The 25,987-nt window shown below is 43.4% G+C and overlaps 1 protein-coding gene across 1 annotated transcript in view; it reads right to left on the reverse strand.

Moving 5' to 3' along the window:
- The window catches only part of SORCS3 (sortilin related VPS10 domain containing receptor 3), a 580,612-nt gene extending 561,688 nt beyond the window's left edge, over positions 1 to 18,924 (reverse strand). The window contains exon 1 of the mRNA XM_060768351.2: positions 17,518 to 18,924. Coding sequence (XP_060624334.2) covers positions 17,518 to 18,321 — 804 coding nt within the window. The 5' untranslated portion in view covers positions 18,322 to 18,924. The remainder of the gene's footprint in view (positions 1 to 17,517) is intronic.
- Between the last annotated feature and the right edge of the window lie 7,063 nt (positions 18,925 to 25,987).

The raw sequence follows: 25,987 nt of genomic DNA on the forward strand, positions 1-25,987 counted from the left end.
CAACAAGACAGCTGCTGAGGAAGGGGGCGGGGAAAGAAGTGAAGGATTGAAATGGGAAGTTATGAGTCGGATGGGGGAAACTCCTGTAGTACTATGGTGCAAAAAGGCAAGGCAATATGATTGAGAAGAATTTTTGAAGTGCATAAACCAAGAGAGAAAGAAATGTTTGAAAAAGAGGGGAGGCAATTCTAAATGTAAGGAGCAACACAGCTGAAGGTGCAAAAATGTAGAGTTGGAAAGTGAGGAGGTGGGTTGTACATGAGTTTCTATGGTTCAAAAGAGGAGGGAAATGAGAAAGGTGACAGAAACAAAGGAAATGACAAGGAGAGCTTGAAATGTAACTACTTTAGGATCTTGATGCAGATGGAAAAAGGGTGTGATTGTTCTGATGGAATCAAGTCATTAGGTGGCAGAGTACCAAGACATGACAGTCCCCCTTAAAATATTTGCAAGCTTTTCATTAAAAGGAGATAAAAAGGAGAGGATAAAGCAGACCCATGTTGGCTAAAGGCAGCAGGCCTAGTACAACAAAGCAGATGTACACGCTAATCCTATGATCCCATTACTACATCAAGTTTCCTTATGAGAACTAATGGTAGCATAGCATAATCACGATCCTGTGCATTCCCTGGCAGCTAAGTCATTAGATTTAAAACAACCTTCGGTGCCAGTAATCGACATTGGTCACTGGTTTGCTTCTGAGCTCCATTGAAGGGGTCGACTTTAATTTGAAAACCCTTCATAGTTTTACAGTCTGGATAGGTGCTACTAAAGATTATCATCTTTCATATCAACCAGCCACATGCTAAGAACTTCAACAATGTGTGCTATTGTGCCCACAGAGATTTCATCAGTGACTTCCTTAACCAAAACATAGCTTGTTGCTCTTTTTATTATATCTTGTAGGTATCAAGTTAAAATGTTTTTAAGTTCTTGAGCAGTTTAAGGAATTGAATTAAACATTAGAGAGAAATATTTTAAATGCTTGGAATGAAACTTTTCACTCTCAGTCAAAGTACTAATTGTCTGTTTTATCTTATTTTATTATATTTTAGGTTTTGTGTCATTTAAAAATCATCTAATAAAAGGCCTAAGATTGGGGGGGGGGGGTTCTCAAAATGCTTCCTGAGCATTTATTCCCCAAACAGAATTTGGAAAAGTAAAATGGAAATCTTAATTGCTGCAAGGAAGTGTAATGATGTTTTAAGTTGCCATGTTATTATATGAAAGGCCATCATTTTGGACTCCTCAACATATTACAACTGTTGCTTAACATTCAGTATAGGAGTTACAGATTCATAATCTATAGTTATGAATCCATAACTGTCTGAATCTTGGAAATCTATATAGTTTCAAAGTAAAGCTATGAAAATGCTGCTCCCAACTGACCTTAAGACCAATAGCTAAATTGAGTGAAGGAGGTTAACTCAGCTGTTGGTAGACAGAAGATGACATTTCCAACTCCCTCCCACCAGCAAAGGAAGCTGCAATGATCAGAAAGAGAACCCCTGCTGCAAGGCCTTGTCGCAAACTCACTCCCTAACAGAAGGGATTGGAAATGTCACCTTCCTTGCACCTTACTCAACAGCTGAACAGACCAGACTGCCTGAGATCAGGCTGTTCTCTCTTAAGGTGGGCTGTGGAAGGATCATCCCAATAAACATTGCTGCTTACTTGCAGTGAAATACACAGAAAATTCAGTGGGATTTAGTAGCAGACATAACTAAGGGCATATCTTCATGAATTAAAAATGTGGACGCACCTCAAAACCAACACTAACTTTCTCTAATGCATGGCAACTTCCAATGAGTATCCTGAGTTTTTTTCCTTTCGCCCAACTTTATCCTGACCTAGACAAAGCCAAGGGACATTCCTGCGTTTTCTGGGATCTCTGACGTATCCATAGGCTTTACAAAAATCTGGACAGGTACACTGTGTTTATTTCAGCCTGATCCACAGTTTAAACAGATACTCCCAACATCATCCTTTCTCTACACTCATCAGCACAGAGGAAAGGAATAGACTGTCACCACTGCTGCTCCCTGGTGGCCACAGAGCTCTATGTGAACATCTGGCCATAGTCATATTGCTGATGTCAGAATGGGGCACCACATGTTCCGCAAGATAGAGAGGGTCACTTGACCCCCCTCCTTGCTAGTCACATGGGTAACCTATTTTGACCTGCTGTGTTCAGGCACTCACATGGAGCTCCATGGCTAGTGGGGAATAGTGGTGGTGGCATGGAGGTTTAGGTGACATCCCAACAGGGCTGATGTGGTCTCAACCAGCTGGACTAACTGGTGCCAACATGACAGCTTGATGCATCTGACCAGCATCATGGTCACTCCAGGGCCATGTAGACATGGCCTAAGTAGCTAATATAACATATCAGCAAATATTATTACGTTATACTTCCATCATGTTATTGCTATTAAACTCCAATGAGAGCAACACGTGAACAATGAAAACAATGATATTTAACAGATACTGAGAAGTCTTTAAAATAGTATCTATAGTGAAACCTAAGTGTGGGTGAGGGAACTCTCTATTTCCCTGATGATAGAGGGATTCGTTGTTAGTGGCTATCTTCCTATCTAATGTCATGGCAGACAACGTAAGACTACAATCCTATACGTGCTTCTCTGGGAGTAAACTCCACTGAATTTATATTTGAGCTACCTATAGGTCTGCATTGTAAATTAGCAGTCTCCTGTACCACAGTGTTGAAATGTTCTCATTCTTATCTCAGGTAAGATTCTCTGAAGAACTATTTCATTAAGAGAAAAAATTGCTTTGCTACATCCTATACTGTTGATGCTTTAATTTAAAAAAGCACCTGCCACATATTAGTCTCTAGCAGGCTCTCAACCTGCAAATCACCAAAGTGTGAGGTAAATAACAGAATTTGATTGACAATTGTACATTAGCAACCTAGCGATCTCATCAGAACGCCGCCAACGGCAGTCCTAATAATTACTGCTAAGAAGGAACAAGAAGAGAAATGTGTGCTTCCACACCTTTTTGTTCAATAAAGACATTTCTAGTTCTTTGAGCAGAAGGTATCAGATGAACAAGGAAAAAAGAGCAATCAATTACAGCTTAGAGTTCTTACAAACACCTCTAGGTGCATGCACATCCTTAATTACTCATACGCATAGATAATTCTTTGCATGAATTTTTTTATGATGTATTATTAACACAGAGAACAGAAAAAAACCTAATTTAAACCACATTGTGTAGAAATCACAATGGTTCACCTCTTGCACAGAAAAGCTGACTTCATAGCATTTTCTAAAAGCAAAAAATTTCAGGCTACTGGCTAATGAATCCTAGTTCCAGTTTACACGGGAAAATCCACTGGCTTTTCCCTTGGGGTTTCTTCCAATTAAGTATAATAAAATTTCAAAAAAAGTCATACCAGGAGCAGTGGGTAGGCTACCTTTACACAACCCATAGTCGTGCCCCTGGAAAGAGTCCACAAGCTATATCTATCCATATTTATTTCTCATTTTTCTCTCATTCTCAAAATTACTCTGGTTACAAATTGCATCACATAATACAGAGTTACTAACAAATAAGCAAAAAAAAAACCTATTAAAATAGTACAACACAGTAACTTCCACCCCATGCTAGCTCCCTGTAGATATTTGAATTTCCCAATCCAGGATCTCAGCCATCACCTATGTAGTCACCTAAGTGCTCAGCCTTCCTTTTAATTATCTTGTTTAAAAATGTATTTTTACACTGTATTGCCTGCCTTTCCTCAACTGCACTCGAGGTGGAATGCATGGCATTCTTCTGTCGCTGCTATGCTTAGATCCACCATGCAAGATAAGTCTGCCTAAGAAAGTGTCGCAATGGTAATTCCATGGTTCAGTGGGGAATGGAACCTGCATCTCCTAATTCCCAGTTCAACACAGTAATCTCTACCTCATGCTAGTTCCCTATGGATATCTGAACTAGTCCACATGATGGAAAAGGGTTCAGCACAACACAAGTGAAACAGCGTGGATGAGCAAGTATCATGTCATTTTTGGTCTATAATTCCCAGAAACTTCTATCTAGCACTGCCTTGATTCTGATAAACACAGTTCAAAAAGTTGTAGCATTTATTTATTTCTATATTTCTACCCCACTCTATCTCACCTCGTGGAGGACTCCGAGTGGCTTCCAATTTTGCCAGTTATTCAATGCCACAATTACACAAAAACAACAATACATATAACTGTTAAAATCAGATAACATATAAATACAATTAAAACATGTTAAGACATAGCACCAATCATGTAGTCATCATTCAATTGCTTCTTATGTCGGTACCATGAGAGTATATTGCACTATAATTCTGCTATTCCCCAAATGCCTGGTGCCATAGCCAGGTTTTAAGTTTTTTTCTAAAGCCTATGAGGGAGGATGCTGATCTAATATCACTGGGGAGGGAATTCCACAGCCGAGGGGCTACCACTGAGAATGCCTTGTCTCTTATCCCCACCAATTCCACCTGCTAAGGAGGTGGGACCAAGAGCAGGGCCTCTCTGGCTGATCTTAATGCCCGAACTGGTTCATACAGGTAAACTGGGCTGGAACTATTTAGCATATACTCACAACCACATAGGCTGAAATCATGTTGCAGTTATATCTTAATCAGTATATAGAAGTTAGATTTGAGCAGTTCCACAATGTCTGTATCCACAGTAAAGAGCTCCTGTTATGAGTTCGTACATTATTACATAGGGAGCCAGTGAAGTTATCAGTGTGTATTGGGACTGATATCCTGTTGTGAATCTTTTCTATTGCACACGAGTCCTGTTGTGTATGGGATACCAGCTGGGGGCTGCCAATGTGCAACAGTATCCTCTAACACATCTTTGTTAGCAGTTATTCTTAGTACTCATGCAATGTAACTAAGTATATGTAAAGCAACAAAACATACAGTGTAATAGATCATTCCAATCATAGAGAATGTAATAAGGAGCAATTGAAGAAATCTACCAACCTTTGTCATGGTGACCAATGCTCAGTTACTACAGCTGCAGGAATTGTTAATGCATCATTGTGGCCATATGCAATCATGTATACAAATATTTATATGACACCTTGTATCATAAAATCTCAAGACAGCATGCAATAAAATAAGTTCAATCAATGTAGTTTAAAAAAACAATCTAAAAGCATATTTCAAAAATTAACAAGCAGTTGAAATAGTTTGAAACCATGCACTTGTACAGATTTGTACAAAACCCTTATTCCATAAAGTCTTTAACAAAAAGCTATGTTTTTACTTTGGCACCAAAATGAAGAGAGTGTCAGCCTTCATTGAGCCTCCAACTGGAGTATGTTCCACATATAATTCCTCATATCTTCCCAGAGTGTACCATTAGATTCTAGATTTGGTGTGAGAAGGGGAGTCCCTCCAGCAGGCGTGGGTCTTTGAATATGCATATATACGGAGAGGCAGTCTTTCAAATATTGAAGTCCAAAGCTGTTTAGGAAACATTACCTTGAGTTCAGACCAGAAACATATCTGCACCTAGTACATTTTTTGAGATTATTGGTGATATGATGCTGCAAAGTTCTATGGACACCATGGATTTCTAAAAAGACAAATATGGTTCTTAGAGCAAATCAATCTGAACTCCCCCTAGAAGTCATGATGATTAAACTGAGGGTGTCATACATAAGAAGACAATAGGTTTAGTAAGAGATGCTTGGTAAGGTAGAAGGCAGCAGGGAAAAAGAGATAAACCATACTTCAGATGGAGAGACTCAGATCAAGTAAAACATAGCTTTGAGTTTACAAAACCTGAGCAAGGTAGTTGATGATCAGCAAACCTGGATGTCTCTCATTCAGAAGATCACCAGGAGTTGAAGCTTATTTGATGGTAGTTAATAACAACATTTCATCTGAAACAATGTCATGTGGTTTCTTTCAGTTACTCCCATTAGCAGTTTAGCAGCTCTATATTGCATTAGCTACAGACTCCATGTTATGTTCAAGCGTCATCCCACAGAGAATGTATTGCAGTAGTCTACTTAGGCAAGTTAACAATGCATGAACTACTGTGGCCAGGTCATCTTTGCCCATGAAAAGCCATAACCGGAAGATCAGTCAAAGTTGGGTCCAAGCATTAGAATCCAGAGTTCATTTGAGTATTTAGTGATGGAGTTAGATTCAGAAGTGCTCCCTTCACCCATGGTAGGGCATTACTCAATGTATAGGCTTGCAAACCAGCTGAGACTGAGCCTTCATCTTGTCAGCATCTAGCTTCACTTTATTACCTCTTACCCAGCACATTGTGGGATCTAGACACTAATCTAGTATCTATACACTTTGAGTTGATCCCAACACAAAGTAGTAGATGAGTGTTATCAGTCTACTGGTGGCACCAACATTCTAAATTCCTAGTGACAGCAGCTTCAGATAGATATTGAACAGCATAGATGAGGAGATGGATCTCTGTGACGATGGGGCAAAACAGGAATCCCTTGAAGACAGGAACAGAATCACTGTAACACAGAGAGTCCTGTTCCCATTTCACAGTAAGATATCACAGATAGGCAATATCTGATTATTTCTTCCATTTCCGTCCCATTCTTCTTCCAAAGAATTTGACTGGCCCACTTGGTTTTTCCACCACACATTCTTAATTAATAAGAATCCTATGAAATAGATTAGGCTGACAGATAGTGATCATCTCAAGTTGTTCCAGTAAGCTTTGTGAGTGAACAAAATTTTGAACAACCAGGCTGCTACTGAACTCTGGCTTTCTTTGTGTTCTCTATAAGATAATGATTACAATGATGAACATTCATACAACCACATGTGACTTTCATTACACTGTGAAGAACCAACTGTGCAGATTCTGTGCAGCTAATTGCTAGTTGCATACAATTAAGTCACAGCTTGAGAAAGTGGCTTTTCTGGGGAATTCCAGATTTGGTGGCAACTGGTGGCTTCCATATCAAAGGGGCAGTGAATGTGTTGTGGGTCTGACCTTTTGAAGAATTGTGCAAAAATAATAATAATTTTTAAAAACTTTATTTATACCCTGCCACCATCTCCCAAAAGGAGTTTGGGGCAGCAAGATGTTGAATCTATTTGAGGTATAGGATTCAGCACCCTGAATGATAAAACAAGCACAGTAACGCATATATGGAGCTCCTGCTGGTGCAGTGAATAAACTGCTGAGCTGATGAACTTGCTGACCAAAACGTTGGTGGTTCAAAGCCTCTGAAAGCCACACTTTGGACCTTATTATAAAAACTCGCTATTCCACTGCAGTTGCACTATCACTGATAACAGATACATACCAACGAGCACCTACAACATCACACCTCTCTTCACACAGTTGTATTGATTTTGTTGGGGAATCTGAGCTGTTAAGCTCAAAAATAACCACTGAGCTGCTGAACTTGCTGACCAAAAGGTCACAGGTTTGAATTTGGGGAGCGGGATGAGTTCCCGCTGTTAGCTCCAGCTTCTGCTAACCTAGCAGTTCGAAAACATGCAAAATGTGAGTAGATCAATAGGTACTGCTTCTGTGGGAAGGTAATGGCACTCTATGAAGTCATGCTGGCCACATTACCTTGGAGGCATCTACAGACAATGCCGGCTTTTCGGCTTTGAAATGGAAATGAGCACCACTCCCCAGAGTCGGACACAACTAGACTTAATGTCAAGGAGAAACTTTTACCTTTACCTTAAAGCATATCTGCCACTTCACTAACATTAAAAAGGTCAAACACAATTGCCTAGCACACCTCCCCACCCCCCACAAATATCCCAGTATGATCATGCTGGTTGAGGGACTCTCGGATGTATAAAAGTAACTTTTGCCAATATCTTCATAACAGTGCATAATTTCCATTTGCCCTCTAAAAATTGTTGATATTTGTGCAAAGCATTTTCTGTTCCCCTCTGAGTAATCAAACCAAAACTCTATTCAACTGTGATTAGGTAGAATGACTCCCAAGGCTAAAGATATGAATTCTCAGTCTGCTTCAACTTCAGCACTTTTTAAATAATAGTTTTTTTCTTTCCCATCTGGGGCGTCCTTCTAAATATTTGTAGATATTTTATTTTTAAAACCTTATTCCACCATCCCCCCAAGGAATGGCTTCAAGGTAACTTAAGAAATGAAAGGCCATAGAATATGTAAAAGCAGATTCAACAGACAGCATTGCTAAAAACATCAGCCATAAGAGAATTGCAATATCATACCAGGCCACCAAAGTAATAAAAATATGTTGCTGGTTTCCTAAAATAATGTGCCAATATTTGACAGATCTTACTCAACAGAACATAGACGATGGGTGCCATTACAGAAATGGCCCTAAACATAGACTCATGGAGTTGGAAGGAACCCCAGTGAGGTAAGCCGTTGAGTCTGGCCTCACTACAGCAAGTCCAGTAAGAACATATCAACAACATATCAACAGGAGGCTGTTCAAACTCTTTTTGAAAGACAGAGACCCTATCACATCTCTAAGTCATAGGTTCTACTTATGAACCTTCTGACTATCAAGAAGTTCCTTCTAATGTAAAAAATCTGTACTCCTGTTACTTAAAACTGCTTTGAGTCTTTTTTTAGAGAGAGAAAAGGGTAAAGTTAAAAGTTTCCCTGACATTAAGTCCAGTTGTGTCTGACTCTGGGGGTTGGTGCTCATCTCCATTTCTAAGCCAAAGAGCTGATGTTGTCCGTAGACACCTCCAAGGTCATGTGGCCAGCATGACTGCATGGAATGCCATTAACTTCCTGCAGAATTGGTACCTATTGATCTACTCACATTTGAGGCCTTGGCCTTTGTAAGCAGTATCGAGTCCTTTGGGAGATGCTAGCGGGGTACAAATAAAGATGATAATAATAATAATAATAATAATAATAATAATAATAATAATTTGAATGTTTTTGAACTGCTAGGTTGGCAGAATTTGGGGCTAACAGCAGAAGCCCACCCCGCTCCCTGGATTTGAACCAATAACCTTTCAGTCAGCAAGTTCAGTAGCTCAGCGGTTTAACCCACTGCGGCACCAGGGGCTCCCTTGAGAGAGAGAAACAGAATAATAATAAGGTGGGACCAGGCTTTAACCACTTACAGGAGTGAGTTAATATCATCTGTTGTTGTTGTTATTGTTGTTATTATTGTTATTATTATTCAGAGAGAGAAAAACAGAATAATAATAATAATAATAATAATAATAATAATAAGTAATATTCATTCCTGTAAGTTAAAGCCTGGTCCCATCTTCTTGGGCATCAGAGAACAAATCTGCACCCTCCTGTCTGTGAAGAATTAAACCTTTCAGTCTTCTCTTCACAAGGCAGGGAATGCCCAACTCCTGCAACCTTTCACATACATTTTGTAATTCATATCTCTTGTATTTCTATTGTTTTTTTCTGAATCTGCTCTAATTTGTCTATATCCTTCTTAAAATGAAGTACCAAAACCAAGTTCAGTGCTCTTAATGAAGCCTAACTAGCACAAAATATGGTGACAATATTACCTCCTTTAACTTGGAAGCATACCCAGCACATGAGCCTTGTCCTCACTTTTAGTCCACCACCTGTATCAGTCAACAACTTCTATCATCCACAATCAGATTACTCTGCCTAGGGATGATGCCAGTGTCAAAACAATATAATAAAGTGAATGGTGTGTATCTTCTGATCTGTATCTTCAGCCCTAGCCTGTCCCTAGCCACTGCTGTCATTGTTAAACATGTGCATGCATGTACAAGGAATGTGGCTTGAGGAATACAAGAACAGAAGGACATGTTTCTGATCCCACTCTACAACCCAGAAAGAAACGCATTAAAAACAAAGTAGAAGTTCTGTTTGCAAGAGAAAGAGTTCCCATCCTCTCTACATCTGCCACATGATCTTCATCAATATATCCTGTGTCTATTAACCTATAAGGAAGGAAAAGGCCATATTTAGATAAATGTTTAAAGAGAGAACCCCAAGTGCATTTTCCCTATTGCCCCAATGTTTTCAAGTTTGGGAATATTTATTGTTGCCACATCACAGGTGGCATGTGTGTTGTGATGGGGTAGCATTCCAGTTACAGGATGGTAACTTCCATTAGCCACAGCCAGCGCCAACAGCAATGACAAATACTAGGAGTTTCAATCCACCACCTTGCAGAAGGCCACAGGTAGCCCTCTATGCCGTCGTGCCTGAGGGCTATAGTTCTTAGTGAAAGAAACATGGACGTGGCATCTTTTTCCCAGGGGATTGCTTCTTGCCCTCCTTTAGAGAACTGGAACTTTCAAGGATCAAGACAATATAGATAACTCGAAATAGTCTTTATTGTTCACAATGAGTTATCTTCCTTAGGCATGAACTTGATATTCAAAGGGGGTAAAGAAAACATACGTTACAGTCTCTGGAGTCTTGGGTCCAAGGAGTTTTACAGCTGAGAAGCTTTCCAAGTTCCCTCTTTCTCAATGGCTGTGAAAGTCTGAACATTCACAACCCCAGTCCAATGACCTATATTGAAGGCCAAAGTCTTCCTCTCGATGCCAAAGGACTGGTTTGAAGGTGCTTAAGATTCCGCAACGTCGTCCAGGGTGCACTGGGCATGAAGAATGAATCTTAAGAGTACAAACTTAAAAATTGGTGATAAGAGATGACTTGACTGAGGGCTTCAGAGCCAAGCCTTTTTCACGTCCATCTGCTGAGTTGTTTGATGGTGGAATGAAAAGAAAGCACTGCCCTCTTCCCCAGGAAGGGGCGGAGCCAAACAATTGGGCTGGGGGAGCAATTCAACCAGTGTAAAACAACATGGATAGACAGCTGTAGATAACCAAACAATTTAGCTATACATTCACACACAAGTGGGGCCAGATGTGCCATCACACCCTCCACTATTCCGTGAAGAAGATGGAGTGATAGGTAAAGTTATAAATCTCAGCTGCACTGAATGATGTTGCTATCTTACGATTGTTTTATCTCCTTTTTCAGCCAAAGTTTACTTTTCTAATCAAAGTGTCCAGCAGTAATACATAGAAATCAACTGCAGTTATTGGGGGAGGGGAAACCCTATAAAACACCCTCATCCAAGTTAATGGAGTATTCCCTCTCGAATCTTAGGGCCCTTCCACACAGCCACATAATCCAGAATATCAAGGCACACAATCCCACAATATTTGCTTTGAACTGGGTTATCTGATTCTACACTGCCATATATTCCAGTTCAATGCAGATAATATTGTATTTTATTCAGCTGCGTAAGAGGGGCCTTAGAATATTAACTCCATGGCTGTTTCACATGAAGGATAACAGAGTACATATCTGGTTGAGGTAAATGGAAAATACCTGAGGTGTAAAAATATGACACTGATTTTTAAAAAAAAATCATGCCAAGTCTCTTCTCTATTTATTGGGTATCCAGAGAAGAAAATATGGGCCACTACCATCCTGTGGCCCAAAGATTTATGGCCAAAACTGTTGTAAAAAAATTGACATTACAAGAAGCAAGATGAGAATCTGGTCTTTCACTGACTAACACAACATACATACATACATACATACATACATACATACATACCACAAGTGTCTTTCTTTTTACCATCTTCCAAAGCCACATTTAAGGAATACACATATGGAGAAAGACTGTGTAAACCTCCAACACACCACAAAATGATTCTACTGAAGCTGTATCTCATGGAAGCAATGCCTGAAGTAATAAGCAGGAGTGAATTCTTCTCCATAAACTCCCACTGTGAACAGTAATCTCTTTTAATGTACAAAAAGGAAAGTGGTGTGGATAGAAAACCAATTTACCTAATCTGATATTACTTTATACATATTATTATACGCAAATATGCATGAACATAAAGTCCATCCCTAGCTGGACCACAGTCATCCAAACATACAGCTTCATTTTCATATGTCTTCTTATGTGGCACACAACAAATTCTTTAGCAAGTATGAACAATGGCCCCTCCTTGATGTTTTTGCACTTGATTTTAATTAACCCGCATTGTATATAATTGTTCCTTCTCTCTCAACAGCATGCAGCTTGCATTCTCAATAGGCATTTTTAACTATGTTCATTCTTTTTTTCTTCCTATAAGGCAGATTTTTAAAGAGCCTCAGGAGAGATCATTTTTTTGACTTAAACTGTGTGCATTATAACCACTTTTTAGAGTTTCTGAGGCCCCTTCCACACAGCTGAATAAAAACCCCAATTTTCTGCTTTGAACTGGAACTCAGGGCCCTTCTACACAGGCCTTTAACCTAGAATATAAAGGCATAAAATCCCACAATATCTGCTTTGAACTGGGTTATCTGAGTCCACACTGCCATATATTCCAGTTCAAATCAGAAAATGTGGGTTTTTATTCAGCTGTGTGGAAGGGGCCTCAGATAACCCGATTCAAAGCAGATATTGTAGGATTTTCTGACTTGATATTCTGGGTTATATAGCTGTGTAGAAGAGCCCTGAGGCCTACCAAAAGCAAGAGGGAGGATTTGACAAGTAATGTTTTTATAAACAGAAGAAGTGCAGATGTGACCCATATGGGCTCATCGGGTTAGTGCAGTCATGAGCAAAGGAAGGAAAGTGGGAAGGGAGGGAGGAAAGAGAGAAGGAAGGAAGGAAAGACAAAAGGAAAGGAAGGAAGGAGAAAGAGAGGGAAGAGGGAAGGAAGGAGGGAAGGATAAAAGGGAAGGAAGGAGGGAGTGAGGAAGAAAGAGGGAGGGAGGGAGGATAGGATGGTGAGAAAGAGAGAGAGGGCCTGAGAAAAGAGCCCAAGGGGCCACATCCAGCCCCCAAGCCTGGGTTTCCCCATACCTGGGTTAGTAAGTTCAGAACTGAAGGCTGAGCTGCTCCAGAGAGCACTACACAATGGCACAGTAGAGATGAGCTTCTGTATTCCCTATTTCCCTCTCTTATCCTTTACATTGAGGGAATATATGACATTAAGCAGTAATAAAGTCTTGTGGTCAGATATATAATGGCTTTGAGCTCTAGTCTTAGCCAAATCACTATTTCACTGTGCCCCTTTAAGCCAATTGCTTGACCTTCTTATGCCACAATCAAGCCCATTGTCAAATCGGGTAAAAGCAAAGCTACAGCAGAAGGGATAAAAGAGTCAGCTAATCTCAGACTGCATTTCCCACCCACCCTTAACACACAAGAGCAGCATGTTTCAGAGTAAAGTTGAACACCGAGCTTTCCCTGTAGGTTCACAACAGCAATGGCTTTTAAAAACCAAGCTAATTAATCACGAGTGAGAATGCATGCTTTCTCCCAGAAACGAGGAAGAAAAAAGTCTCCAGGTACCTGGCGACTAATTATAGGAATCACAGAAGAATATCACTTATTTATTAACACGCTGGCTTATTTCCCTTCCCATGCACACGTCGCAGCAGTCCATTCCAGCAGCAAAACACTGCCTGTTTGCAGCCAAATACTTCCACCTGAAACACCAGGGAAAACCAAATGCTACTGCAATGTGCTAGACTGCCAAAAGCAAATGAGTCCTTAGTTTTATTGCCCAGTGATCTCAGACCTTTTGAGACAGAACAACATTTTAACATACACAATAAGGAGGATGATTCCCCTCAAATGTATCTTTCAGAGAATAAAAACCTCCATTTCCCCAAAGTGTCAGAAGCATTTTGCAACAGGCAGTCAAAGGGAATATAGGAAATCCTTACCATTGATTAGCTCTTTTGGTGGAACACTAAGCACTGAATGCTTCAGACAAGAAAACAATGATAACCGATTTCATCCTATTGATCCAAGGTGTTTTTTAAAAAAGAAAAGGAAAGTCTGCAGTGCTTAGACATGGCACACCTGTTAAGACACTTCAGTATTGCTTCGGGGGGGGGGGGGGGGAGGACAGGTGTCCACAGCTTGGCCCAATTCAAGATGGCACACATCCAAGTGTACTAACTAATGATGGTCAAGTTGAGATAAAGTTTGCACCTCATAAAGAAGATTAAAATGTGTCAAGCATTATTGTGGTTTATCAAAACAGAGAGGGATAAACACCAAAGGTCAAGCCCATGAATGAATGGAAAGATCAGATAATACAAATCAATAGGTGGGATAGGAAATGCTGATGTTCCACTTTGTTTTTAATTGTTCAGCACATGCAAATCTATACACATAATAAAAGTGAAAAAATGTGTATATGTGTATGTGGTGGAGGGGTCCACTTACACAGACAGACTCCCGTTTTCACAAAGAGCTATAACTTCCACCATTCAGGCAATACCAACAACCCTCCCTCCAAGGTACATTACAGGTTACAATGAACACAACATCCCAGGGTTCCTTTCTCCCTCTATTGGTGTGGAATTTGCATGACCCTGCCCATTGCCTCTCGCTTAACACTTTCCTACCATTTCCTATGGCAGACAGCAAACAGAGGAATTGATCAGCAACTGAACAGGGGTTTGGGGGACTGACTCAACAAGATGGAAGTTGTAGTTCGCCATGCATCAAGACACAGGACTGTGGCCCTGACCCACAATGGGCCTGGACCACATTTGGCATACAGAACCCCCATGACCAATTGAACATACTGCGGGGGTCTGTGGCAATTGACCTTGGTTTTGGGAGTTGTAGTTCAACTGCATCCAGAGAGCACTGAACCCAGCCAAATGACAGATCTGGACCAAACTTGGCACACAGACCCAACATGGCCAACTGTAAATACTGGCAGGGATTGGGGGTGATTGTCCCTGGCACATGGGAGTTGTAGTTCACCCTTATCCAGAGAGCACTGAACCCAGCCAGCATCGGATCTGGTCCAAACTTGGCGCACAGACCCAACATGGCCAACTGTAAATAGTGGCAGGGTTTAGGGGGAGAGGTGATTGTCCCTGGCATAAGGGAGTTGTAGTTCACCCTTATCCAGAGAGGACTGAACCCAGCCAATGACAGATCTGGACCAAACTTGGCACACATACCCAACTGTAAATAGTGGCAGGGTTTGGGCGGGGGGGGGGGGGGGGAGTGGTGATTGTCCCTGGCATAAGGGAGTTGTATTTCACCCTTATCCAGAGAGCACTGAACCCAGCCAATGACAGATCTGGACCAAACTTGGCACACATACCCAACATGGCCAGCTGTGCATACAGATCTGGTTAGTGGGGGATTGACCCATGATTCTGGAAATTGTAGTTCACCTACATCATTATGTGTTTTCTAATGGGAGCATTCATAAATAACAGAATGAAAGACTGGCTTTTTTCTAATAGTGTTACTAATTAACTAAATGATATTACCTAACACCTCAAAACAAACAATGCCTTTTTCAAACAACCCAGGCACCGAAGGGTACCCAAGCTAGTAAACAATAAAGGATAATGAGAATACTGTCATGAATAGGCTGTTCACAAACCTCCAAACAGAACTTTCCTTTCTTATATGAGGTGGAAATAACATTGCAGATCCTTCTGATGGCTGCCTATTGAGCATTATGAAGTAAGATGCATCTAGCTAAGTGTTCCTAACCTAACAATGTCGCTTTCATTGCTCTATCCAGCCGACACATTGCATGTAGTAACAGCTACATCCTCCAACGGTCAGAATAAGACTTCAAGGGCGCCACCTTTTGATGAGACTGAGTCCAAGGAAGAGGGGGGAACCCAGCCATGCCTCCAATGCACAAACATTCAGGGATGTCTCCACTCTCTGTTCCAAAGGAGGGGATCCTTTAATTGCCTCTGAATTGCCTGAAGAGGCATGATAAACGCAGCTTTCTCTCCTCTCCACCCACATGACCAGAGGAGGAAGGGGTGTGCGTGTATTTCGTGTCTTCTATAAACTAAATCAAACCGCAGGTTCTAAATGGCATGGGCAGCCAGGGTCCCTCCTACATGTTCACCCCACATTAATCACTCCAAGTGCAGACCCACTGACTCATTTGCAGGTGCGCATGTGTGAACACAGGGAGGGTGAGGCGGAAAAAACAACAATGTGGCTGCATCATAAGCCAGGCAACAAGGAGCATTATAAAAAAAAGAAGGAAGAAATGCTTCCTTCCCAGCAGAGAGAGAAAAAAAGAAACCAACTTTCCTCCAGCAACTCATAGCCGATTCTTTTTTCTCCTGGCTTGGAATGGAAAGCCTTGAAAGGGAACTCATCCTCAAACAAAAACTTTTGTTGTCCAAGGCTTTTATGGCTGGAATCACTGAGTTGCTGTGAGTTTTCCAGGCTGTATGGCCATGCTCCAGAAGCATTCTCTCCTGATGTTTCACCCACATCTAGAGCAGGCATCCTCAGAGATTGTGAGGTCTGTTGGAAACTAATCAAGAAGGGGTCATATATCTGTGGAAGGTCCAGGGTGGGGAAGCTGATGAAGAAACACAACCTACAAACTATCTCCAAACTCACTAAGAACATCCAACAAATGCTACGTTCAGCAAAGGACAAGAGGAATCCTCTCTCCATTGCAGGAATCTACCGTATACTATGCAGCTGCAGAAAAGTCTACATAGGGATCACCAAACGCAGCTTTTCCCAAACAGGAATCAAGCAACATGAAAGGCACTGCAGACTACTTCAAGCAGAGAAGTCAGCCAGAGCAGAGCACCTGATGAACCAACCTGGACGCAGCCTATTATTTCAGAACACAGAAATGCTGGATCACTCTAACAACTACCGTGTCAGGCTAAACAGGGCAGCCATTGGAATCCACAAGCATGTGGACAATTTCAACAAAATGGAAGAAACCATGAAAATGAACAAAATCTGGCTACCAGTATTTAAAAAAACTCCAAAATTACGACAGTCAATAAAGAGCAACACTCTGAAAACAGGGGAATTCCAGACTTGGAACAATCAGGGCCAGCTAACACTTCAGGCAGGAATCAGCCAGGCCTTGATTAATTACAACATACACACTTGCCTCCAACAGGCAAGAGTTCTTTATCCCACCCTGGAACTTCCACTGATATCTAAACCTCCCTTGTCTAGTTTCCAACAGATCCCTCAATCGCTGAGGATGCCTACTATAGATGTGGGCGAAACGTCAGGAGAGAATGCTTCCAGAACATGGCCATACAACCCGGAAAACTCACAGCAACCCAGTGATTCAGGCCATGAAAGCCTTCGACAACACAATGTCGAAAATGGCCATCTTGATTAGCATTTAATGGCCTTGCAGCTTCAAACCAGCCAGCCAGGCTTTGAAGCTGCAAGGCCATTCAATGCTAATCAAGGTGGCCAATTCAACATTCAGGCAGACAAGAGTTCTTTCTCCCACCCTGGACATTCCACAGATATATATAAACCCCATTTTTCTAGTTTCCAATAGACCTCACAACCTCTAAAGATGCCTGACATAGATGTGGGCGAAACGTCAGGAGAGAATGCTTCTGGAATTTGGAAAAGTCAGTCACGGCAACCTAAAAAACTTTTCTTTTCTTGGAGAGCTGAGCAAGGGTCTGCTCAACGCCTTGAACTTGCCATCAAGGCTCTCTTAGGTGGGAGGGGGTGTTTAGCCCCCGCCTTTCTGACCCCCAAATCCTTCCCTCCTCCTCCTCCTCGACTTACGCTGCTGTTGTAGCCGGACCAGTGCACCATGGCTTGGTTATGGGCCGAGTCTCCGTTGAGCGCAAAGGTAGTGCTAGTCAGCCTCAACTCCTCGCTGCCTCCTGCTGCTCCTCCTGCGCGCAGTTTGCCCATCCGCCCTTCCTCTCGGGAGCCTTTGCCTTGAACCCGGGCGGATCTTTGGCCCTGGGTGAAAGAGGACCCCCCATTCAAGCCCTCGTGGGCCCTTTCCTCCCCGAAAGCGTCCGGCGCAGAAGGCTGCTCGCTGTCCCTCCGCGCCCGGCTCCTCTTCTTCCCAAGTGGGGTGTTCCCTTTACCCACCAAATCCCTCCTTTCCCTTCCTGGGATGCTTTCACCCCGAACTTGACCAGCTGGGCTCAGGAGAGACGCTTTGCCGAGGCTTTGGGCGGCTCCCAATGCTGCCATCGTTCCAAGCCGCGCTTCTCCGACATCCTTTTGGTTCTGAGGCGCGCTTTGGGGTGCTGCTCCTCGGTGCTGCGCTTCTCCAACAGCGAGCGGCTTTTGGGGAGCCTCCCGAGCCTGCCATCCTTCAAAGCTAGCTTTCCCTTGCAGGGTTTCCCCTTCTTGCTCCAAACTGCTCTTTCTCGGCCCAAGCGACACTCCCCGAGGAAGCTCCAAAGGCGGCGGAGGCGAAGGCTGTTGCTGAGTCCGCTTCCCCCGGAAAGGCGACAAAGAAGCAGCCCAAGAAGCCCGGCAAGTGATCTCAGCCTCGGTGAAGGACCCGGAGCCGAGCAAAAGCCATGCCCAGGCGAGCCAAGCCAAGGAGCAGCGAGCCTCTCTCTCCATGCCTTGCAAGAGAGAGAAAGGAAGGAAGGAAGCGAGGAAGGAAGAGAGTTGAGTGCGGAGCAGAGAGGCGCGCAAGGCGAGCGGAGGGGAGGAGGGTCTCTTCTTGTTTAAAAGGAGGGAGGGAAGAGGGGGCTCCTTTGCCAACCCCAAGGTCTCCTCTCTCAGCCTAGGAGAGAGAGAGAGACGGTGCGATCCCACGCGAAACACAAATCCCTGCGAAAAACTCCGGGAGTTTGGATCCGGTGCCTTTTCCCCCCCGGATGGTGGGTTTCCCCTCTTTCTTTCTTTCGTCCTTTCTCTCTCCCTCCCCAAAAAAGTGCTTTTCAGTGAAACTGTTCACGTCCGAGGATTTGATGGAGTCAGAAGAGGGGAGGAGCCGCCGAGAAGGAGCCAAAGGAGGGGGAAAAAAGGTTGGAAATCCACCAGCAAGTCGCCAAGCGGGGAAGCCGGCGCTCTCTCTCTATATATATATATATATTTCTCCCGATCTCTCTCTCTCTTTCTCAGTCTCTCTCTCTCTCTTCCCGTGTGGCTCGCTCTGGCCCGCCTCTGTGGGGACGCAAACGGCGGCGAGGAACGACACTCGGGCGTGTTGCGTGGGCATGAAAACAACAACAGCGAGGGAGAAGCCAAGAGGAGGAGGAAGAGGAAGAGAGGAGGAGGCGGGTGGCAATCCTTCTGCCCGAAAACACGGGAGCTTTGGCCAAAGTGGAGAGAAAGGTTGGGCACGAAAGGATGGAGGCAGATGGTCTTGGGGGAGATTCCCAACCCTCCGAGGAGCATCTCCTCTGTCTCTGCTGCTTCCACAAGAAGACACTGCGTCTACACTGTGGAATGAATGCAGATCGACAGTGGCACCACTTTCGATGATACGGAGGCATGGAAGGGGCAGTTTTACAACGCCTTTTCTCTCCCTTTGCCAAGAAGTGCTGGTGCTGAGGCTGGTCACTCGCCAAACTGGGAATCTCAGGATTCCAGACTCGAGCCAAGGCAGTGCCAAGTGGCGCCAAACCGCAGCCATTCCACACTAGAGAATGAATCCACTTTAAATCCGGTTTCCTATGGAAACAGAGACAGGAGAATCTCCTCGGGGTGGATTGCTGTGAGTTTTCCGCCTGTATAGCGACGTTCCCAGAAGCATTCTCTCCTGACGTTTCGCCCACATCTATGGCAGGCATCCACAGAGGTTGTGAGGTTTGTTGGAAGCAAGGCAAGTGGGGGTTATATATCTGTGGAAAGTCCAGGGTGGGAGAAAGAACTCTTGGCTGTTGGAGGCAAGGGTGAGAGCTGCAATTGATCACCTTGATTAGCATTGAATGGCTTTGCAGTTTCAAGGCTTGGCTGCTTCCTGCCTGGGGGAATCCTTTGTTAGGAGGGTCTATTTGAGGCAAGTGTCCGTGCTGCAAATGACCACTTTGATTAGCATTGAATTGCTTTGCAGTTTCAAGGCTTGGCTGCTTCCTGCCTGGGGGAATCCTTTGTTAGGTGGTGATTAGCTGGCCTTGATGGAATGTTATGGATGGGAGAAAGAACTCTTATTTGCTTGAGGCAAGTGTGAAGGCTGCAATTGATCACCTTGATTAGCATTGAATGGCTTTGCAGTTTCAAGGCTCGGCTGCTTCCTGCCTGGGGGAATCCTTTGTTAGATGATGATTAGCTGGCCCTGATGGAATGTTAAGGGTGAGAGAAAGATCTCTTGTGTCTGAGGCAAATGTCAGTGCTGCAAATGTCCACTTTGATTAGCATTGAATTGCCTTGCAGTTTCAAGGGTTGGCCACTTCCTGCCTGGGGGAATCCTTTGTTGGGAGGTAATTAGCTGGCCCTAGTTGTTTCTTGTCTGGAGTTCCCTTTTTTTTAGTGTTGCTCTCAAGCATGTGGACAATTTCAACAGAAAAGAGGAACCATGAAAATGAATAAAATCAGGCTACCAGTGGGTTTTTTTTATAAAAAAACCTCTAAAATCAGGACAGTAAAGAAAGAACAACACTCAAAAACAGGGGAATTCCGGACAAGACACAACCAGGGTCAGCTAATCATAGAATCATAGAGTTGGAAGAGATCTCATGGGCCATCTAGTCCAAGAAGCAGGAAAATCACATTCAAAGCACCTCCCAACAAAGGATTCCCCCAGGCAGGAAGCATCCAAGTCTTGAAGCTGCAAGGCCATTCAATGTTAATCAAGGCAATCAATTGCAGCATTCACACTTCCCTCAAACAGGCAAGAGTTCTTTCTCCCACCCTGGACATTCCACAGATATATAAACCTCCCTTGCTTAGTTTCCAATATAACTCACAACTTCTGAGGATGCCTGCCGTAGATGTGGGCGAAACGTCAGGAGAGAATGCTTCTGGAACATTACCATATAGTTTGGAAAACTCACAGCAACCCAGTGATTCCGGCCATGAAAGCCTTCAACATCTCAGTGTGTTGGGAAATCCCCAGGACCTTTCTCTCCATCTTAGGTTTGTGTGTGAGAGGGAGAGAATAGCAACAAGGGATGTCCACACTGTTGAATGAATGCAGTTTGGCACCACTGCCAAAGCTCACAGCTATGGAATCCTGGGAGTTGTGGCATGACAACTTCTTTAGCATTCTGCTGCCACCCCAAACTATACACCCTGTGATTTCATTGCAGTGAGGAAACTGCATTCATTCGGCAGTGTAGATGCACCCAGGGAAAAGCTCGGGACCTGATGGATTCCACGCTGGTGTTCACGCGTGCTTTCCTTCCCGCGCATATAGGAGCGCGGATCTGCGGTCCTTGCTCCTTCCGAGTGCGGCTGTGGAAGGCGAAGCTGGTAGAGGCGAGTGGGACTGGGCGCCCCGCACACGCGTGGGACGCCACACCGGTTGCAACGCTGCGGATGCGCAGCGTTGCAACCGGTGTGGCGTCCCACGCGTGTGCGGGGCACATGCTCTGCTGACTCCTCCAAAACCTGGACAGATGCTCTGCTGACTCCTCCAAAACCTTCCCTTTCCACGCAGAACCTGAGAAATCCAGAGCTGTCCATCCAACGCCTTGTTACCTGAGTGCCAATCCTCCTTGCGGCTACTTCAACATTAAAGGCGGTTCCCAGCTCAGCACCCAAAAGCTCTCTCTCTCTCTCTCTCTCTCTCTCTCTCCCTCTCCCTCTCCCTCCCTCCCCCCTCTTATCTCCGGGATTTCTTTTCTCAAGGCAGAATCCCAAGTAGCAAATGAGAGACACCCTTCTTTCTGTATATAGAGAAGTGCAGCAAGGAGGGAAGGCTAAAGGAATCCAGTTACCTTAAATGTTTGATAGCAACAGGCAGTAGTTGAGGATTTCTCTTTCCTTGAATCATAAGATTGGAAGAGACCTGGTGGGTCATCTAGTCCAACCCCCTGCCAAGAAGCAGGAAAATCACATTCAAAGCACACCTGACAGAAGGCCATCCAACCTCTCTTTACAAGCCTCCAAAGAAGGAGCATCCACCACACTTCACAGCAGACAGTTCCACTGCTGAACAGCTCTCACAGTCAGGAAGTGCTTCCTCATGTTCAGGTGGAATCTCCTTTCCTGTCGTTTGATGCCATTGTTCTGCGTCCTAGTCTCCAAGGCAGCAGAAAACAAGTAATAGAAATATAAACAGTAGACTTTGGAATCATCAAATCATTGAGTTGGAAGAGATCTCGTGGGCCATCCAGTCTAACCCCCTGCCAAGAAGCAGGAAAATTGCATTCAAAGCACCCCTGGCAGATAGACATCCAGCCTCTGCTTAAAAGCCTCCAAAGAAGGAGCCTCCACCACACTCTGGGCCAGAGAGTTCCACTGTTGAACAGCTCTCTCAGGAAGTTCTTCCTAATGTTCAGGTGGAATCTCCTTTTCTGTAGTTTGAAGCCATTTTTCTGTGTCCTAGTCTCCAGGGCAGCAGAAAACAAGCCTGCTCCCTCCTCCCTCTGATTTCTCCTCACATATTTATACATGGTCCTCATCATGTCTCCTCTCAGCCTTCTCTTCTTCAGGCTAAACATGTCCAGCTCTTTAAGACACTCCTCATAGGGCTTGTTCTCCGGTATCTGCTGGGGTTTGGTTCCAGGACCCCTGTGGCTACTGAAATCCGTGGATGCTGGAGTCCTATTATATGCAATGGTGTAGCAAAATATCAAAAGGCAAAATCAATGCCTGCTTTTGGGGATTGAGGGTCTGAGATAGTTTCCAGTCATAGAGGGTTCAATCTATTGAGAGCCAAGGTACACACTGCATGGCAGTGGATGTAAAATGCTAGAGGCACCTTAGGAGGAGCACATCCTTATCCGGCTTATCCAAGTATGAGAGCAATCAGTTGGTGGAGTGATCCGTAGTCTCCATAAGGAACCAGAAGACAAATACTGACTTGCTGAACATCATCATCATGAATGTCACATTCCCTCCCTGAGGAAAAGCCATAGTAGATGCCTGGCTGGGATTAATAGACTGGTTAGCCTGGATTCCCAATACATCTCAACAATGTATTTTATGTATTGTCGAAGGCTTTCATGGCCAGAATCACTGCGTTGTGGTAGGTTTTTTGGTCTGCAAGTGAAACATCAGGAGAGAATGCTTCTAAAATATGGCCATATTTTAGAAGCATTCTCTCCTGATGTTTCACTTGCATCTATGGCAGGTATCCTCAGAGGTTGTGAGGTTTATGACTTCACAACCTCTGAGGATGCCTGCCATAGATGCAAGCAAAATGTCAGGAGAGAATGCTTCTAGAATATGGCCATACAGCCCAAAAAACCTACCACAATCCAATGTCTTTTATGATGATTTATTTCCTCTGCCTTCAACACCAGGCTCTCTGGGCTCTTTGGCTGAGGACATCTTTCAAGGCCAAGAATGCCTCCACACCAGGTATGGGCAAACTTGAGACCTCCAGGTGTTTTGGACTTAAGTGGCTGAGGGGGAAAAGGAACGGGCCTGAGGCTGTTAGGAATTGTGGCAGCTGTAGTCCAAAACACTTGGAGGACCCAAGTTTATCCAAGCCTGCTCTACACTGAGGAATGTAATGCAGTTTGACATGATTCAATGCTATGGGGATCATGGGAGTTGTGGTTTTACAAAGTGTTTGTCCATCTCTGCCAAAGTTTGCTGGTACCTTCCCAAACTACAACTCCCAGGATTCCATAGCATCCATATGTCAGTTCAAGTGGTGTTAAACTGCATTCTTTCAGAGCCAACCCAAAGGTGGAGAAGAAAGTATTCCAGAAATGCCCTGGGGCTACTTTGCCAGCTGCAGGGGAGAGGAACTATTGTGAGTCTTAATTTTGCAGGAGGTGTCCAAGGCTCTTCATTTATTTGGGGAAGAGCAATGTCAGCAATTTACATGGAATTTTAAAAAAAAAAAGTTGCAGTGTGTTGCAGTGAGTTTTCTGGTCTATATGGCTATGTTCCAGAAGCATTATCTCCTGACGTTTCACCCACAGAAGACTGTAAGGTGCTGAACAGACTGTGCTCTGGCACCACAAGTTGCAGAGCCAACCTTAAGAAATGGGGCCACAAAGTGGAGTCCACGACATGCAAGTGTGGAGAAGAGCAAACCACAGACCACCTATTACAATGCAGTCTGAGCCCTACCACACGCACAATGGAGGACCTTCTCTCAGCAACATCAGAGGCACTCAAAGTGGCCAGCTACTGGTCAAGGGACATTTTGCATCATGACAAGTTTTTAAACTCTGTGGTTTGAAAACTTTTTTAAACTCTGTAGTTTTAAAAAATACATTACAACTGTACCCTCGGTTTGCTTATGATATGGAAATAAATGAATACCAACATCTGTGACAGGCATCCTCAGAGGCTGTGAGGTCTGTTGGAAACTAGACAAGTGAGGTTTATATATCTGTGGAATTCATGACCACCTAATATGAAAAGGGAGTTTTTTTAAAAAAAAAATGTATATATCAAACCTATTCAATTTATATCCTGCATTTTTTTTTTGTCCAAAGAGACCCAAGGCAGTTCACACAGGCGTAAAAAGAAGGAACATATCCCACCCCATCCCAACATGGCTGCCATCAGACTAGACCTAAACTGAACATCTTCCAAAGCCAAGAGCTCTGGAAAATGCTAGGAAAAAATACTTTTCGACTTCCAACTCTCTCACCCATGCAGCTTATATATTTAGGGATCTGTAGTCCTAAAAAAAAGTAACCTTGCCAAGCTCTGCCTCTTGATATGGGAGGGTGAGGAACCCTGTTATTATTCCAGAGATATTTGTGAGAAGAAGCAGAAGAAGCCATAGCATGTACCTAAGGTGGGAGTGTAAAACAGGAAGCGATAGAGTTTGAACCATCCCTTTAAAACAGTGGTTCTCAACCTGTGGGTCCCCAGGTGCTTTGGCCTACAACTCCCAGAAATCCCAGCTAGTTTGCCAGTTGTTAGACTTTCTGGGAGCTGAAGTCCAAAACATCTGGGGACCCACAGGTTGAGAACCACTACTTTAAAACAACTGTGCCTTTCCTATCCTGGGGTTGTTGACATTAGCCTGAAATATACAGGATCTATCCAAGGCACTGGAGGTAGGTTTCCTGGTCTTTTGCAGCTCCTTTAACATTCAAACTAAATCTTAGAGTAGATTCAATGTCTCTCTGACAGAGAAGGCAACAAGTGCCATTTCTCTTTAAAACATTTGCATGTAATATACCTTGGCTTCAAAACATCTAAGTGGTAAGGCTGTGCACTACTTAAACTCAAACAGTTTCCATTTTACCTGAGGTGTGCAATTCTCGCTCATAGTTTTAGAATCGTAATGTGACTAAGATATGTCTTAGTCACTGCAAAAAAGGAATCGATAGCAAGTAATTCCTTGTTTGTAGATTAGTTATTTCCAAGTGCTGTGCCAGGACTAAAGTGGCAGTGAGCCCAACTCTTGTAATTTCCACATTCAGTCCTTGGACCAACATCTACAACCTTGCCATTGGTTGGTCTAAAGTTGGATGAATTGCTTCTTCCCTGTCAGTCAGCCACACACTACTCAATATGATTCCCATCACACAGCTGTTTTTATGACAGGAACATATGCTTGGTTCAGCGCTGACGGAAATCATGAATGATTTGGAGCTGGGGCCTTGCGTTGGAGCAAAAAAGCCATTTTCATAAGGCCATAGTTCATGCTTAGAGAACTGGTGCAGCTTTTCGTCAGTTCTTGCAGTGATGGATATTCAGTAAGAACTCAATTCCTTTGATCTCAGGTTATATTTGAATTTCTTATTAGCCACATGCTAATGTAGCCTCTATGCAAAACAGTATTTTTGTTTATCTGAATGCCCAATTATCCAAATGTGTTGGCTGCCCTCCTTGGCGTTACATCCACAAGACTGCAAAACAGATCGATTCCCAAGGGAGAAGCCTCATTTGTGAAAATAGTTGTGTAAATATTTATTCCTATCTGGGAAATCTTTTCTTTTACCATGAAATATATACCATGATTATGGTGATTAGCACATATTCAAAGAAATTCTACCATCCACATCATTGCTTACTGTAGCACAAAAACTTGAGACATCAAAATGCAATTGTGTGAAACACAATAATCGTATTCATTGCAAGAGGCAAAAATTGTACAGGCTGCACTGATCCTGAGGTTTTGCCATCCAGTCATGTCAGTGGTTGTGGAAGTGGATGAAGGGCATTTAGAAGAGCATTAAAATATTGTTCATCTCTC

This window comes from Anolis sagrei, chromosome 3, assembly GCF_037176765.1.
Source record: "Anolis sagrei isolate rAnoSag1 chromosome 3, rAnoSag1.mat, whole genome shotgun sequence".
Classification (NCBI taxonomy): Eukaryota; Metazoa; Chordata; class Lepidosauria; order Squamata; family Dactyloidae; genus Anolis; species Anolis sagrei.